We start from the raw sequence: 18,384 nt of genomic DNA on the forward strand, positions 1-18,384 counted from the left end.
GTCAGAGCAGACCCTATGGGACACTTTCCTCCCTCTTCTCGGGTCTGTACGCTGCCCGGCTTCGTAGCACCGGCCGCGCCCTGTGTGCTCCACCCTCTCTCTCTCTCTCTCCTCTTCCCGACAACGCTGCTCGGCCCCGTTGAAAAGCCACCCGATCGAGCTCCAGCCCGCCGCAGCCCAGGAAGGATCAGTGTACTACCTGCCACCAGCCCAATTAGCTGGAACACCATAGACTGGATAACCAAGCCCAGCTCTCGACAGCCTCTCCTGCAAATCTTCGAATTCGATGAATCAGAGGGCGGTTGCCCACGGTCGACGCCCGTTTCTTCTGTTTGTTTTTTTTCTTTTTTGGATTTCTTCCTTCTGGCCTCGACCTCTAACAACTTCGCTTCAGGGATGGATCCCCGTGAGGTGGTGCAGAACTGTAGGTAAGTTCGGATCTGTTCGTCGCCAGTGTAACGTCCGTGTGTAATTGAGACACGGACTGCAGGAGTTGGTTATAACAGGTGTTTACTGAATGGAGACAAAACTGGAACTACTATACAAAGTTACTACACAGGCTTATATACCGGGGTGGTCACTACTGGTACTGCAGTATACAGGGGCTGCAGAATATAGTTCCTTCTTCAAAATACATACACTACAGAAACTGAGGGCGGGGAAGAGGGAAAACTGAGGGCGTGGAAGAGGAAAACTGAGGGCGGGGAAGAGGGGAAACTGAGGGCGGGGCAGAGGGGAAACCGAGAGTGGGGAAGAGTGGAAACTGAGGGTGAGGAAGAGGAAAACTGAGGGCGGGGAAGAAGGGAAACTGAGGGTGGGGCAGAGGGGAAACCGAGGGTGGGGCAGAGGGGAAACCGAGAGTGGGGAAGAGTGGAAACTGAGGGCGAGGAAGAGGAAAACTGAGGGCGGGGAAGAGGGGAAACTGAGGGCGGGGCAGAGGGGAAACTGAGGGCGGGGAAGAGGGGAAACTGAGGGCGGGGCAGAGGGGAAACTGAGGGCGGGGCAGAGGGGAAACTGAGGGCGGGGAAGAGGGGAAACTGAGGGCGGGGAAGAGGGGAAACTGAGGGCGGGGCAGAGGGGAAACTGAGGGCGGGGCAGAGGGGAAACTGAGGGCGGGGCAGAGGGGAAACTGAGGGCGGGGAAAAGGGGAAACTGAGGGCGGGGCAGAGGGGAAACTGAGGGCGGGGAAGAGGGGAAACTGAGGGCGGGGAAGAGGGAAACTGAGGGCGGGGAAGAGGAAAACTGAGGGCGGGGCAGAGGGGAAACTGAGGGTGGGGCAGAGGGGAAACTGAGGGTGGGGCAGAGGGGAAACTGAGGGCGGGAAGAGTGGAAACTGAGGGCGGGGCAGAGGGGAAACTGAGGGTGTGGCAGAGGGGAAACTGAGGGCAGGGAAGAGGGGAAACTGAGGGCGGGAAGAGGAAACCTGAGGGCGGGGCAGAGGGGAAACTGAGGGTGGGGAAGAGGAAAACTGAGGGCAGGGCAGAGGGGAAACTGAGGGCGGGGCAGAGGGGAAACTGAGAATGGGGAAGAGGAAAACTGAGGGCAGGGCAGAGGGGAAACTGAGGGCGGGGCAGAGGGGAAACTGAGGGTGGGGAAGAGGAAAACTGAGGGCGGGGCAGAGGGGAAACTGAGGGTCATAGAGTCATAGAGTAATACAGCACGGATAGAGGCCCTTCGGCCCATCGTGTCCGCGCCGGCCATCAAGCCCTGTCTAATCTAATCCCATATTCCAGCATTTGGCCCGTAGCCTTGTATGCTATGGCATTTCAAGTGCACATCCAAATGCTTCTTAAATGTTGTGAGGGTTTCTGCCTCCACAACCCTTTCAGGCAGTGAGTTCCAGACTCCAACCACCCTCTGGGTGAAAAAGTTCTTTCTCAAATCCCCTCTAAACCTCCCGCCCTTTACCTTGAATCTATGCCCCCTAGTTATTGACCCCTCTACTAAGGGAAAAAGCTCCTCAGCATCCATCCTATCTATGCCCCTCATAATTTTGTATACCTCAATCATGTCCCCCCTCAGCCTCCTCTGCTCCAAGGAAAACAAACCCAATCTGCCCAGTCTCTCTTCATAGCTGAAGCGCTCCAGCCCTGGTAACATCCTGGTGAACCTCCTCTGCACCCTCTCCAACACGATCACATCCTTCCTGTAGTGTGGCGACCAGAACTGCACACAGTATTCCAGCTGTGGCCTAACCAGTGTTTTATACAGCTCCATCATAACCTCCTTGCTCTTATATTCAATGCCTCGGCTAATGAAGGCAAGTATCCCATATGCCTTTTTTACCACCTTATCCACCTGTTCCGCCGCCTTCAGGGATCTGTGTACTTGCACACCCAGATCCCTCTGACCCTCCGTCTTGCCGAGGGTCTTTCCATTCATTGTGTATTCCTTTGCCTTGTTAGTCCCCCCAAAGTGCATCACCTCGCACTTTTCCGGGTTAAATTCCATTTGCCACTGTTCCGCCCATCTGACCAACCCATCTATATCGTCCTGCAGACTGAGGCTACCCTCCTCGCTATTTACCACCCTACCAATTTTTGTATCATCCGCGAACTTACTGATCATACCCTTTACATTCATATCCAAGTCATTAATGTAGACCACAAACAGCAAGGGACCCAGCACCGATCCCTGTGGTACCCCACTGGCCACAGGCTTCCAGTCACAAAAACAACCTTCGACCGTGAGGAAGAGAGGAATACCGAGAGTGAGTAAAAGGGGAAAGCGAGTGCGGGGAAGAGGGGAAACCAAGGGAGGGGGAAACTGAGGGTGGGGAAGAGGGGAAATCAACAGCGGGGAAGAGGTAACCGAGAGTGCGGAGGACGTGAAACTGAGGATGTGGAAGAGGGGAAACCAAGGGCGGGAAGAGGGGAAACTGAGAGTGGTGAAGAGGGGCACCCAGGGCAGGGAAGACGGGAAACTGAGGGCGTGGGAGCGGGGAAATCGAGAGAGGGGAAACCGAGGGTGGGGAAGAGGGGAAATGGCGAATGGGGAAGAGGGGAAAGCGAGGGCGGGGGACGGGGAAACCGAGGACGGGAAGAGGGCAAACTGAGAGTGGTGAAGAGGGGCAACCAAGAGTGGGGAAGAGCGGAAACCGAGAGAGGGGAAACCAAGGGTGGGGAAGAGCGGAAACCGAGAGAAGGGAAACCGAGGGCGGGGAAGAGCGGAAACCGAGAGAGGGGAAACCGAGGGCGGGGAAGAGCGGAAACCGAGAGAGGAGAAACCGAGTGTGGGGAAGAGCGGAAACCGAGAGAGAGGAAACCGAGGGTGGGGAAGAGCGGAAACCGAGAGAGGGGAAACCGAGGGTGGGGAAGAGCGGAAACTGAGAGAGGGGAAACCGAGGGTGGGGAAGAGCAGACACCGAGAGAGGGGAAACCGAGGGTGGGGAAGAGCGGAAACCGAGAGAGGGGAAACCGAGGGTGGGGAAGAGCGGAAACCGAGAGAGGGGAAACTGAGGGGGGGGGAAGAGCGGAAACCGAGGGTGGGGAAGAGGGGAAACCGAGGGCGGGGAAGAGGGAAAACTGAGGGCGGGGAAGAGGGAAAACTGAGGGCGGGGAAGAGGGAAAACTGAGGGCGGGGAAGAGGGAAAACTGAGGGCGGGGAAGAGGGAAAACTGAGGGCGGGAAGAGGGGAAACTGAGGGCGGGGCAGAGGGGAAACTGAGGGCGGGGCAGAGGGGAAACTGAGGGCGGGGCAGAGGGGAAACTGAGGGCGGGGCAGAGGGGTGTTAAGTCTGTGTGTCCCAGTTATGCTTATTATAAATCACTGGACACAGACCACAAGAATAACTTTTAACAGGTCTTTACTATTCGGAGGTCAGGGCTGAACTGCCCAGCAAATCCCTACACAACGTTTATATACCGGTGTGGTCACCACCGGTATTACAGTATACAGCAGCCAAGAGAAAGTAGTACATCTCTTAAGGTAGTTCTCTTAAGGTGGAACAGGTTACATACACCACAATCCTCCCTTTTTAGCTTAACAGTTATATCCCCATTTAACATAACATAATAATATATAGATATAATATATATACAACTTCATGCAAAATAGTTCAAAGATTCAGTCACTGAGGAGGCCTCCTGATTCGAGTTGGATAACGCCTTTCAGGGGTCTCTGATTCTCGTTGCTGGGGTGACTCATCTAGTTGATCTCTTATGGATTGGACATCATCCTCAGGTACATTCACTTCTGAGGTAGATGCTTCAGGTTCACTAACTTCTTCCACGGTTGTCTCTGCTGTAACCCTGGGTTTGACCCTTGTTCTCGATTCTACCAGTTGGTCAGCATGACGCCATATTACATTTTCACCAATATCTACCGTGTACATCAGGGGTCCTTTTCTGGCCCGAATTGTTCCAGATTGCCATTTCTCGTTTTTATAGTCCCGGGCTAACACTGGTTGTCCTATTTCGAAACTCTGAGTGGTCTTGTTATTTATATGCTGGAACTGTTTGTTTTCAACTTCCCTCCGCACATTTGGTTTTAACAAGTCCAACCTGGACCGCAACCTCCTGTTATAGAACATCATGGCAGGACTTTGGTTTGTCACTGCATGAGTGGCGTTTCGATATGCCAGTAGGAATTTGTCCACCTTGTGTTGTAGTGGAATCTGATCTTCGCTCATGGCCTTTATTGCTTTTTTGAACGTTTGTACAAATCTCTCGGCCAACCCGTTTGTAGCCGGATGATATGGGGCAGAGGTATAATGTTTCACCCCATTCTTCTTCATGAATTTCTGGAATTCTTCTGACACGAACTGTGGTCCGTTGTCTGAACATATTTGTTCTGGCAATCCATTTCTTGCAAATATCGTTCTTAGCACCGCGATCGTCTTTTCCGAGGTAGTGGTAGTCATCTTAATCACTTCTAGCCATTTAGAATGTGCGTCCACCGCAATTAAAAACATGGAGTCCATGAATGGACCAGCAAAGTCAATATGTACACGTTGCCATGGGTTTGAAGGCCATTCCCATGGATGCAGCGGTGCAATCGGGGGTGCATTTTGCACTTTTTGGCACCCTGAGCAGCTTTTCGTCAGATCCTCTATCTGTTGGTCGATACCCGGCCACCACACATAAGCCCTAGCAAGGCTTTTCATCTTGACTCCCCCCAGATGACCTTCATGCAGTTCCTTTAGAACTCTCTCTCTTAGCTTAGGAGGAATAATCACCCTTGTTCCATACATCAATGTTCCTTGACAGACGGACAGCTGTTCTCGTCTTGCTGAGAATGCCGGTAACAGTGGATCACCATGTGCTGGCCATCCCTTCACTGTCACTTCGTAGGCCCGGGACAGTGTCGGGTCGTTCCTGGTTTCTCTTTCAATACTTGCATTGGTGACTGGTAAACATTCGATGATGGTCGAGTGAAATAACTCAACAGGGTCAACCGTCGGTGCATCCTCCTCTGTAGGTAGTGGCAGGCGCGACAGCCCATCAGCATTACCATGCTGCTTTGTACCTTTGAATTCGATCTGATGTTGATGTGCCCCTAGGAAAAGGGACCATCTCTGGAGTCTCTGTGCTGTCATCACCGAAACACCCTTCTCAGGGTTAAAAATGGATACCAATGGCTGGTGGTCTGTCAGAAGCGTAAACTTTTTGCCCTGCAGGTAATGATTAAACTTCTTTACTCCCCACACAAGGCTGAGAGCCTCCCTATCTATCTGAGCATAGTTGCGCTCAGCGGAGGTCAATGATCTGGATGCGAACGCAACTGGCCTCTCCAGGCCATTTGGCAACTTGTGTGAGAGTACTGCCCCAATACCATATGGAGAAGCATCACAAGCCAAACGAATAGGCAGCGTTGGGTTGAAGTGAGCCAACACTTCCTCTGAGGTGATCAATGCCTTGCTTTTGCGAAAGGCCCTCTTACAGTCCTCGCTCCACTTCCATGGTACTCCCTTCTGCAAAAGAGCATTCAGCGGGTGCAGCACCGTGGATAAATTTGGCAGAAACTTATGGTAATAGTTAATCAACCCTAGGAACGACCTCAACTGGGATACATTATCCGGAGCGGGAGCCTTCACAACAGCTTCGATCTTGTCAGGAGACTTATGAAGCCCCTCCTGGTCAATGACATGACCACAGTACGAGATCCGCTTCTGAAAGAACTCACATTTCTGGCGATTAACTCGAAGTCCATATTCTTTCAATCTGGTGAGCACCAGTTCCAAATTTGCAAGGTGTTCCTCGTCATCATCTCCTGTAATCAGAATATCGTCCAGGTAACATTGTGTGCCTGGAATTCCCTGTAATACCTGCTCCATGGCCCTCTGCCAAATTGCTGGAGCCGATGCCACTCCAAAAACCAGTCTATTATACCGGTACAAGCCTCTATGCGTGTTGATCGTGAGATACTGGCGTGACTCTTCCTCAACTTCCATCTGTAAGTACGCCTGCGCCAGGTCTATCTTGGTGAAGTGTTTCCCACCAGACAACGAAGCGAAGATATCCTCAATCCGCGGAAGCGGATACTGCACCGCGTGAAGCACCGGATTAACAGTGATCTTGAAATCTCCACAGATGCGAACCTTCCCCGGTTCCTCCGGCTTGTTGCTCGATGAACGCTTCATGACGGGAACAATGGGCGTGGCCCACTCACTCCAGTCTACCTTAGACAGTACTCCTGAACGTTCTAGCCCTTCCAGCTCAGCTTCCACAGTAGGTCGTATCGCATAAGGTACCGGTCTGGCTTTGAAAAATTTCGGGTTTGCATGTTCTTCAACCTTGATGTTTGCCGTAATTCCTCTCAGTGTTCCCAGTCCCTGTTGGAACACCTCTTTAGCATCGTCCAATATTCTGGACAATCGTTTAGGTTTGACATCTTTTTTACCGGAATCTACCGTTAGTGCTTTTAAGGAATGCCAGTCCATATTTATTTTCCTAATCCACTCCCGTCCCAGTAGTGGTGGACCTCCCTCAGGTAGCACATATAAGTCCATTCCTCGGCTTTCTTTGCCCTTGTGGACCACCTTTACCTCTATCTTCCCGATGGGGTATACTCTTTGCCCCGTGTATGTTTTCAATACAATCTCCGTATCCCATAGGGGAATATGTGGGAATAACCTTTTGTAATCTTGCTTATTCATGACCGTCAATGCCGATCCAGTGTCCAATTCCATCTTCACTTGGACTCCTGCTATCTGAAGTGTGACCCAGATTGTTTGGAGGTCTGCTTCATTACCAACATTGTGTACTCTTAGACTACCCAGTTCATTACTGCTGGAGTCTGAATTTGACTTCTGTTCGTTCGAACTGTTCTCTGTCACCTTGTGTACCTTTCTGTACTTTTCCTGCGGTGACTTTTTGTTGCTGGTCTTCTTTCCTGACCGGCATACTTTAGCTATGTGACCAAGCCTGCCACATTTTCTGCATTCCTGATTTTTGAACCAGCACTGGTTCTGATCGTGCGTTGTCTTTCCACAACGATAACATTTCACTGTACCCAAGACCATTTGATTGGTGCTGAGTTCCGGTGACCGTAGCTGCATTTCCGCAGTGCCTCTCGCTGCGGCTTCGTGCGATGCTGCAATAGTGACAGCTTTATCAAGCGTAAGATCATTCTCCTCAAGCAGTCGCTTTTGTGTTCCTTCTTTTAACAATCCACACACAAATTTATCTCTCAGCGCATCTGCTAGTCCTGTTCCAAACTGACAGTACTTTGATAGCTTACGCAGTTCAATTAAAAATTCAGCGTTGCTTTCGTCTTTCAGCTGCGTTCTTCTGTAAAATTTAAATCATTCCGCTATCATCAGCGGCGTGGGGTTTAAATGATTTTTCAGGACAGTAACAATATTCACGAAAGTCTGATCCGCCGGTTTATCTGGTGATAGAAGGTGCTTCAATAGCCCGTATGTCTTCGCACCCATTGAGCTTAATAAGGTTAGTGCTTTCTCATCATCTGGTACCTTATTTGCTTTACAATAAACTTCCATGCGTTCTACATACGTGGTCCAATCTTCGATATCGCTATCAAAGGTATTAATGTTCCCATGTTTAGGCATCCTTGCAAGTTTTTAAATTTTTCTTTTTCTCAAAATGGCGGCTTCCCGCGCTTGTCTTCTTCCCCCGCCTACTAAAATGGTGGCTTCCCGTGCTTGGCGGTCTTTCCCGCGCTCGTCTTCTTCCCCGGCCGACTACAATGGTGGATTCCCGCGTTTGCCTTCTTCCCCCGCTGGCTGCAATGGCGATTGCCATGCTGCTGCCGTTCTCGCCTCCCCAGCAGTTCTCAATTCCCCGATGCTGCTTTTACTCCCCCGCGGTTCCCGTGGGCATTCACGCTTCCCCTGCTGTTGCGCCTCTCAGCCCCGCATGCAGCCCGGTCCTTTACACCGGCTGCGTTTGAGTTCTCCGCGGCTCTCGTGCCTTAAGCTGCCCCAGTCGCTGCGCCTCTCGGCCTCGATTGCAGCCCGGCCCTTTTCACCGGCCGTGGTCAAGTTCTCCGCCCTTTTTCCTCTGTTTTCCCTCCCCCACTCCACAGTCAACGCGGCCGACTTTCTGCTAGTGTCGCTGATCGGCTTACCCACCACCGTGGTAGAAGGGATGATCACTGCCTGTCGCTGATGGAGGGCTTCGTGGTCAGAATTTTTCTTTTTAACCCGGGTTCTCGATGCCTCCCGTGCGATGGTGCTCAGCAGGATGATGAGGGCGGATGCCTCTTCTCGACGCCCGTTCTGAGGACGAAGCTGCCTTGGATGTAAAACTGCTGCAGGGTAAGATCGGACTCGTCGCCACTGTTAAGTCTGTGTGTCCCAGTTATGCTTATTATAAATCACTGGACACAGACCACAAGAATAACTTTTAACAGGTCTTTACTATTCGGAGGTCAGGGCTGAACTGCCCAGCAAATCCCTACACAACGTTTATATACCGGTGTGGTCACCACCGGTATTACAGTATACAGCAGCCAAGAGAAAGTAGTACATCTCTTAAGGTAGTTCTCTTAAGGTGGAACAGGTTACATACACCACAAGGGGAAACTGAGGGCGGGGCAGAGGGGAAACTGAGGGCGGGAAGAGGGGAAACTGAGGACGGGAAGAGGGGAAACAGGGTGGGAAGAGGGGAAACTGAGGGCGGGGCAGAGGGGAAACTGAGGGCGGGGCAGAGGGGAAACTGAGGGTGGGAAGAGGGGAAACTGAGGGCGGGGCAGAGGGGAAACTGAGGGCGGGAAGAGGGGAAACTGAGGACGGGAAGAGGGGAAACAGGGCGGGAAGAGGGGAAACTGAGGGCGGGGCAGAGGGGAAACTGAGGGCGGGAAGAGGGGAAACTGAGGGCGGGGCAGAGGGGAAACTGAGGGCGGGGCAGAGGGGAAACTGAGGGCGGGAAGAGGGGAAACTGAGGACGGGAAGAGGGGAAACAGGGCGGGAAGAGGGGAAATTGAGGGCGGGAAGAGGGGAAACAGGGCGGGAAGAGGGGAAACTGAGGGCGGGGAAGACGGGAAACTGAGGGAGGGGGAAGAGGGGAAACTGAGGGCGGGGAAGACGGGAAACTGAGGGAGGGGGAAGAGGGGAAACTGAGGGCGGGGAAGACGGGAAACTGAGGGAGGGGGAAGAGGGGAAACTGAAGGTGGGGAAGAGGGGAAAGTGAGAGTGGGAAGAGGGGAAACTGAGGGTGGGATGAGGGGAAACTGAGGGCGGGAAGAGGGAAAATGAGGGCAGGGAAGAGGGGAAACTGAGGGAAGGGGAAGAGGGGAAACTGAGGAGGGGAAACTGAGGGAAGGGGAAGAGGGGAAACTGAGGGTGGGAAGAGGGGAAACTGAGGGCGGGAAGAGAGGAAACTGAGAGCGGGAAGAGGGGAAACTGAGCGTGGGGAAGACGGGAAACTGAGGGCGGGGAAGAGGGGAAATCGAAAGTGGGGAAGAGGACAAACTGAGTGTGGGGAAGAGCGGAACCGAGGATGGAAAGAGGGGAAACTGAGGGCGGGAGGAGGGGAAACTGAGGGCGGGGAAGAGGGAAACTGAGGGCGAGGAAGAGGGGAAACCGAGGGCGGAGAAGAGGGGAAACTGAGGGTGGGGAAGAGGGGAAACTGAGGGCGGGGGAAGAGGGGAAACTGAGGGCGGGAGAAGAGGGGAAACTGAGGGCGGGAAGAGAGGAAACTGAGGGCGGGAAGAGGGGATGCTGAGGCCGGGAAGAGGGGAAACTGGAATAAACGGGTCGTTTTCCGAGTGGCAGGCAGTGACTAGTGGGGTACCGCAAGGATCGGTCCTCGGACCCCAGCTGTTCACAATATATATTAATGATCTGGACGAGGGAATTGGATGTAATATCTCCAAATTTGCAGACGACACAAAGCTGGGTGGGAGGGTAAGCTGTGAGGAGGATGTCATGAAACTCCAGTACGATTTGGACAGGTTGGGTGATTGGGCAGAAACATGGCAAATGCACTATAATGTGGATAAATGTGAGGTTATCCACTTTGGTGGCAAAAACAGGAAGGCAGATTATTATTTGAATGGCAATAGATTGGGAGAAGGGGAAGTGCAAAGAGACCTGGGTGTTCTTGTGCACCAGTCGCTGAAGGTAAGCATGCAGGTGCAGCAGGCGGTTAAGAAGGCAAATGGTATGTTGGCCTTCGTAGCAAGAGGGTTCGAGTACAGGAACAAGGATGCCTTGCTGCAGTTGTACAGGGCCTTGGTGAGACCGCACCTTGAGTATTGTGTGCAGTTTTGGTCACCTTACCTGAGGAAGGACGTTCTTGCCATGGAGGGAGTGCAGCGAAGATTCACCAGGCTGATACCTGGGATGGCAGGAATGACGTATGAGGAGAAATTGTGTCAATTGGGCTTATACTCACTGTAGTTTAGAAGATTGAGAGGGGATCTCATCGAAACCTATAAAATTCTGTTAGGTCTGGACAGACTAGGTGCAGAAAGGATGTTTCTGATGGCCGGGGAGTCCAGAACCAGGGGTCACAGTCTAAGGATAAGGGGTAAGCCATTTAGGACTGAAATGAGGAGGAATTTCTTCACCCAGAGAGTGGTGAACCTGTGGAATTCTCTGCCACAGAGGGCGGTGGAGGCCAGTTCATTAAATATATTCAAGAAAGAGTTGGATATATTTCTTGAGGCTAAAGGGATCAAGGGATATGGGGAGAAGGCAGGGACAGGGTACTGAATTTGGATGATCAGCCATGATCTCATTGAATGGCGGAGCAGGCTCGAAGGGCCAAATGGCCTGCTCCTGCTCCTATCTTCTATGTTTCTATGTTTCTATGAGTAAGAGGGGATAGCGAGGGTAGAGAAGAGGGGAAACCGAGGGCGGGGAAGAGGGGAAACCGAGGGTGGAGAAGAGGGGATACCGAGGGTGGATAGAGCGGAAACCGAGGGCGGAGAAGAGGGGAAACCGAGGGCGGGGAAGAGGGGAAACCGAGGGTGGAGAAGAGGGGATACCGAGGGTGGATAGAGCGGAAACCGAGGGCGGAGAAGAGGGGAAACCGAGGGCGGGGAAGAGGGGAAACCGAGGGTAGAGAAGAGGGGAAACCGAGGGCGGGGAAGAGGGGAAACCGAGGGTGGAGAAGAGGGGATACCGAGGGTGGATAGAGCGGAAACCGAGGGCGGAGAAGAGGGGATACCGAGGGCGGGGAGGAGGGGAAACCGAGGGCGGGGAAGAGGGGAAACCGAGGGCGGAGAAGAGGGGAAACCGAGGGCGGGGAAGTGGGGATACCGAGGGCGGAGAAGAGGGGATAGCGTGGGCGGGGAAGAGGGGATACCTAGGGCGGGGAAGAGGGGATACCGAGGGTGGGGAAGAGGGGATACCGAGGGCGGGGAAGAGGGGAAACCGAGGGCGGGGAAGAGGGGAAACCGAGGGCAGGGAAGAGGGGAAACCGAGCGTGGGGAAGAGGGGATACCGAGGGCGGGGAAGAGGGGAAACCGAGGGCGGGGAAGAGGGGAAACCGAGGGCGGGGAAGAGGGGAAACCGAGGGCGGGGAAGAGGGGATACCGAGGGCGGGGAAGAGGGGAAACCGAGGGCGGAGATGAGGGGAAATCGAGCGTGGGGAAGAGGGGATACCGAGGGCGGGGAAGAGGGGAAACCGAGCGTGGGGAAGAGGGGATACCAAGGGCAGGGAAGAGGGGAAACCGAGGGCGGGGAAGAGGGGATACCGAGGGCGGGAAGAGGGGAAACCAAGGGCGGAGAAGAATTGAAACTGGTAGCGCCCCGCTCCGCTGTGGAGGCGATCACTGTGCACAGCAGCCCGCTTTCACCCTGCCTGCAAAATTGGTCCGTGTCTCCTGAATCTGCACCGGGCGATGACAGCGACCGATTCAGGGGACGGGAACAGAGTGGCAGGAGGCTCGTGGGGTGCTAACTAAAGGGGAGGTAGCAGGCAGGGAAAAAAATCATCTGACTTACTTGTCACGGCCCGTTACCTCTTTGAACGCGGGGTCCGTGCCGCGATCTGGCAGCCTGGCACTCCTCTTGTATGCTGGGCTGCTGGCCCGGCACCTCGCTCCCCGGTGGTTCAGGTAGGGCCCCGCAGCGTTGTGCGCTTGGGCCCTCCCCTTTAATGAGGGGAAGAGCCCTTCCATGCGGCAGCGCTACGTGCCCCAGTGCGTAGCGCTGCAGAACGCACCGCCACAATATTCAGGGTTAGCGTCCTCAGAAGGAAGTGGAGCGGTTGAATTAGCGCTCCACCTCACTCTTGGGGCGCTAAAACTGAAGTTAGTGATCGCTGACGCTATGTTTTGCCGGGTGCTAAATTTAGCGTTCAGGTGATGTTAGCGACCCAAAATGGCCGCTAACGGATTTTTCCCCCTTAGTCTCTACCTCAATAACCACATGTAGCGAAGCATCCCACGGTCTAATAGTTCTCAGTTCAGGAATTTTCCTGCTCCCTTCCCTCTTGCTTCTTGCAGTGAGAATCCTTGTTTTCCATTCCATAGTTCCCCATTCAGCCACGAATGGAGAAAATCTTTCAGCATTTACCTACAGTAAGGTCTTTGGGTTCCACTCGCCCATTTCCTGGCTGCTCCTCTCTCGGGGTCGCTTCCAGGCACCACCTTGCTGCTGCTGCTCCTGGCTCTGGGGGAAATGCTGGAACCCAAGGCCACAGACACTTACCCTCTCCAATCCTGCTTCCTTCCCGCGGGATGTCATTTTAAGCTGCTCTTTTGAGTAGGCGAGTGGGACATCTGCAGTGGGGTCGCACTTTAAATATGCAGATTGGGCTCCGTTTACATCATTACAGCCCAACTGCAATTTTAACCTGAGGCCTGGGGTAGGGTAGGCCGTTGTGGAGTTTCCCTGCCCCAGGCCAACCTTGGAGGCAAAGTGGAGCTAGGGCCAGAAAGTCACTTTACTTTTTCTTTGGTTTTCCTTGTGGGCCAGGAGGAGTGGGAGTGTGTCTCTGGGCCCCACAAAGAAACCTTGGGCCTCCCCTGGCTCGGGATTCACTCCCCCTTCCGGCCTCCTCCCTTACCCGAGTGCTAGGATTTGTTGGTGGTGGGCCTCCTACTGCCTGAAATCCCACTCTCGCCTGCTGACCAGTGAATGCTTCTGACGGTAGACTCAGTTATAATCTCCTGGGCTTCATGGTGCGGAGGGGCCCAACAATTTACCGTTTGCCATAGCACTACCAGGGAGCTAAAACCGGGAGAGGGAGCGAGAGTGGGGTTTACCTCTTACCTCACTTCCACCTAGGCTGCTGCAGCCGTACTTTTTTTTTAAATTGGTCACGGGATGTGGGCATCACTGTCAAGGCCAGCATTTATTGTCCATCTCTAATTGCCCTTGAGAAGTTTGTGGTGAGCCACCTTCTTGAACTGCTGCAGTCCTTGTGGTGAAGGTACTCCCACAGTGTTCTTCGGAAGTGAGTTCCAGGATTTTGACCCAGCTACAATGAAGGAATGGCAATATATTTCCAAGTCAGGATGGTGTGTGACTTGGAGGGGAACTTGGAGGTGGTGGTGTTCCCATGCGTCTGCTGCCCTTGTCTTTCTAGGCGGTAGAGGGCGTGGGTTTGGGAGATACTGTCAAAGAAGCCTTGGTGAGTTGCTGCAGTGCATCTTGTGGATGGTACACACTGCAGCCACGGTGTGCCAGTTGTGTAGGGGGTGAATGTTTAAGCTGGTGGATGGGTTGCCAATCAAGTGGGCTGCTTTGTCCTGGATGGTGTTGAGCTTCTTGAGTGTTAATGGAGCTGCACTCATCCAGGCAATTGGGAGTATTCCATCACACTCCTTACTTGTGCCTTGTATATGGTGGAAAGGCTCTGGGGAGTCAGGAGGCGAGACACTCACCGCAAAATACCCAGCTTCTGACCTGCTCTTGTTGCCACAGTATTTATGTGGCTAGTCCATTTCAGTTTCTGGTCAATGGTGACTCCCCAGGATGTTGATGGTGGAGGATTCGACGATGGTAATGTCATTGAATATCAAGGGGAGGTGGTTAGGCTCTCTCTTGTTGGGGATAGTCATTGCCTGGCACTTGTGTGGCACGAATGTTGCTTGCCACTTATCAGCCCAAGTCTGAATGTTATTCAGGTCTTGCTACATGCGGCATGGACTGCTTCATTATCTGAGGAGTTGTGAATGGCACTGTACACTGTGCAGTCATCAACGAGCATCCCCACTTTCTGACCTTATGTTGGAGGGAAGGTCATTGATGAAGCAGCTGAAGATAGTTGGGCCTAGACATTGCCCTGAGGAACTCCTGCAGCGATCTCAGTCCTGGGGTTGAGATGATTGACCAGACCGTGACTATACAGCTCAAAAAAAGATCCACCTTGCATGTAGCACCGCCAGTACCTCGAAAACAGCATCTAATCTGCCTCTATTGTCTGGCTTCTGGCATTTTTGTTTCAATGGAAAATCAGAGCCTGTGAACCCATGATTTCACGACTAGTACTCCCTGTGATCACTGCTCCCTGAAAGAGGAGGCCAGTCGCAGAGACAGCCGTGATAGTTTTTCACATAGGGATCTGTTAAAATGTGTGGAATTGCCTAGCCAGGGATGTAGTGGTAGCAGAGGGCATTTGAAATTTCAAGAAGATGTGTACATTTTGGCTGATAGGGCTGAATGGTATCAGAGGTAAAGTGCGATCAGGAGCTGGTGACATTTTAGCACTGGCCAGATGGATATAAATGGATTATTCTGTTTCTGTACAGTCTGATATCCCTGTAGGTATTGGGTGGGAGGGGTGGGGGAGGTGCTAGTTACATATATCTAGGGATGCATCTCAGATGACCCTGGTCTTTTGAATGGCAGAGATGCCCCCTGATTGAGGCATTTCCCAGAGTTTTTCCTGAAACTGACCACAGATTTTTTTCTCTGCCTCCCCCAGGGGTTAACATTACTTAGGTTTGGGGAGGGTGATACTAAGAGGCTGTACCCTCTAATGGATAGACCGATATTGGCCTAATGGTCTTCCATCACTTTTTTTTCCCTGTATGTTTGTGTGTGAGACTTTCAATACTTTCAACCCTAAATGTAAAAGGTTTAGATTGAACATCATTTCTTTATTTTTCTATCTCAACAGCGCAGCTTCACAAAGATATTGCAGAGATGGAGAGAAAGAGTAAGTTGCAAAATGAGAGGCACACAAATGGGGTCACGCACTATGAACGCAGTGGGCCATTCCGCTAACAATTCACATTACCTGATGTGAAGACATGCAACTAAAATATTTATTTTCTCTGTTCACAGGGCTGGAAAAAGAGAGACTGGAAGAGGAAGCGAAGCAAAGGAGCAGAGAGAGATGGGCAGGTAAGCTATAGAACAAAGCTTAAGTTAAGATAGAGCTTCAAAGTGCTGTACCAGGGTGTGATAGGATATTGATTTGCCATATGTGCTCCCACTGGGAATGCCAAATCAGAAACTCTTCCCTTTAGTGTTTTGGGGGAACATAGGACCATAGGAACAGGAGTAGGCCATTGAGCCCCTCGAGCCTGTTCTGCCATTCAATGAGATCATGGTTGATATGTGACACTAACTCCAAATACCCACCTTTGGCCCATATCCCTTAATACCTTTAATTAATAAAAAGCTATCAATCTCCGATTTAAAATTAACAATTGATCTAGCATCAGTTGCCATTTGCGGAAGTGATTTCCAAACTTCTACCACCCTTTGTGTGTAGAAGTGTTTCCTAAATTCACTCATGAAAGGTCTAGCTCTAATTTTTAGACTTTGCCCCCTAGCCCTAGAATCCCCAACCAGCGGAAATAGTTTCTATCTACCCTCTCTGTTCCCCCTAAGAAATAGGAGCAAGAGTAGGCCACTTGGCCCTTCGAGCCTGCTCTGCCATTCAATAAGATCATGGCTGATCTTAGGCACTTCCCTGCCCGCTTCCCATAACCCTTCACTCCCTTATCTTGCAAAAATCTGTTTATCTCCACCTTAAATGTATTTAATGACCCAGCCTCCACAGCTCTCTGGGGCAGAGAATTCCACAGATTTACGACCCTCTGAGAGAAGAAATTCCTCCTCATCTCAGTTCTAAAAGGGTGACCCTTTATTCTGAAACTATGCCCCTGAGTTCTAGATTTCCCCACGAGGGGAAACATCCTCTCTGCATCTACCCTGTCCAACCCCCTCAGTATCTTATATGTTTCAATAAGATCACCTCTCATTCTTCTAAATTCCAATGAGTATAGGCCCAGCCTGCTCAACCTTTCTTCATAAGTCAAACCCCTCATCTCAGGAATCAACCTAGTGAATCGTCTCTGAACTGCCTCCAATGCAAGTATATCCTTCACAGAATCACAGAATCACAGAATCTACAGTGCAGATAGAGGCCATTTCGGCCCATCGAGCCTGCACCGACACATATCCCACCCTATCCCCGTAACCCCATGTATTTAATCCCCTAACACTAAGGGTCAATTTATCATAGCCAAATCAACCTAACCTGCACATCTTTGGACTGTGGGAGGAAACCGGAGCACCCGGAGGAAACCCACGCAGACACAGGGAGAATGTGCAAACTCCACACAGACAGTCGCCCGAGGCCAGATTTGAACCCGGGTCCCTGGCGCTGTGAGGCAACAGTGCTAACCACTATGCCACCGTTAAATAAGGAGACCAAAACTGTACGCAGTACTCAAGGTGTGGTCTCACCAATACCCTGTATAGTTGTAGCAGGACTTCCCTGCTTTTATATCCCAATATCTTGGAAACTTCGATCAGATCACCCCTTAAAATTCTAGGGAATACAAATTTATTTTGTGTAATGTCTCCTCGTAATTTAACCCTTGAAGTCCAGGTATCATTCTGGTAAACCTACGCTGCACTCCCTCCAAGGCCAATATATCCTTCCTACGGTGTGGTGCCCAGAACTGCTCACAGTACCCCAGGTGTGGTCTAACCAGGGTTTTGTATAGCTGCAGCATAACTTCTACTCCCTTGTATTCTAGTCCTCTAGATATAAAGGCCAGCATTCCATTAGCCTTTTTAATTATTTTCTGTACCAATGAAGTACTTTTTTGGAGTGTAGTCACTGTTGTAATGTGGGAAACGCGGCAGCCAATTTACGCACAGCAAGCTCCCACAAACAGCAATGTGATAATGACCAAATAATCTGTTTTTGTTATGTTGATTGAGGGATAAATTTTGGCCAGGACAGCGGGGATAACTCCCCCTGCTCTTCTTCGAAATAGTGCCATGGGATCTTTTACATCCATTTGAGAGAGTAGACGGGGCCTCAGTTTAATGTCTCATCGGAAAGACGGCACCTCCAACACTGCAGCACCCTCTCAGTACAGAGGATGCAGAGAAGATTTACAAGGATGATACCAGAAATGCGAGGGTATACCTATCCGGAAAGGATGAACAGGCTGGGTCTCTTTTCTCTTGAAAAAAGGCTGAGGAGTGACCTAATAAAGGTCTTTAAAATATGCAAAATGTTGATAGAGTGGATACAGAGAGAATGTTTCCACTTGTGGGGAAGAGCATAACTAGAGGCCATCAATATAAGATAGTCACCAAGCAATCAAATAGACCCAGAAGAAACTTCTTCACCCAAAGAGTGGTGAGAATGTGGAACTCGCTACCGCAGGGAGTGGTTGAAGCGAATAGTATAGATGCATTTAAGGGGAGGCTAGACAAGCATATGAGGGAGAAGGGAATAGCGGGTTATGCTGATAGATTTAGATGAGGAAAGATGGGAGGATGCTCGTGTGGATCATAAACGCCAGCATTGACTGGTTGGGCTGAATGGCCTGTTTCTGTGCAGTATATCCTATGTACTGGGTAAGTAGTAGATGTAAAAAAGTGAAATTTAGTTTAACATTTTGATTTTAACCTAGGACTTTAAAAACTGTAGTTAACAGAAGCTGCCTGCCAGTGGCAGTTAACTGTCAGGCAGCTGTAAGTGTTTGTCTTGAATAGGCGCTAATCACCAGGAGTAGGGGAGCAGAGTCAGCACTGGTAACTTGGGCGAGGCTC

At 51.5% G+C, this 18,384-nt stretch overlaps 1 protein-coding gene across 2 annotated transcripts in view; it reads left to right on the forward strand.

Moving 5' to 3' along the window:
- The window catches only part of LOC147116895 (uncharacterized), a 231,763-nt gene that overhangs the window by 100,074 nt on the left and 113,305 nt on the right, over nt 1–18,384 (forward strand). For both annotated transcript variants that reach the window (XM_085987334.1, XM_085987335.1), the window contains 2 exons: nt 15,479–15,517; nt 15,646–15,705. In XM_085987334.1, the coding sequence (XP_085843460.1) occupies nt 15,479–15,517; nt 15,646–15,705 (99 nt within the window). The remainder of the gene's footprint in view (nt 1–15,478; nt 15,518–15,645; nt 15,706–18,384) is intronic.

The sequence above is a fragment of the Somniosus microcephalus genome, chromosome 5 (assembly GCF_052327205.1).
Source record: "Somniosus microcephalus isolate GS21.2 chromosome 5, FLI_Smic_1.0, whole genome shotgun sequence".
NCBI classification, from domain to species: domain Eukaryota; kingdom Metazoa; phylum Chordata; class Chondrichthyes; order Squaliformes; family Somniosidae; genus Somniosus; species Somniosus microcephalus.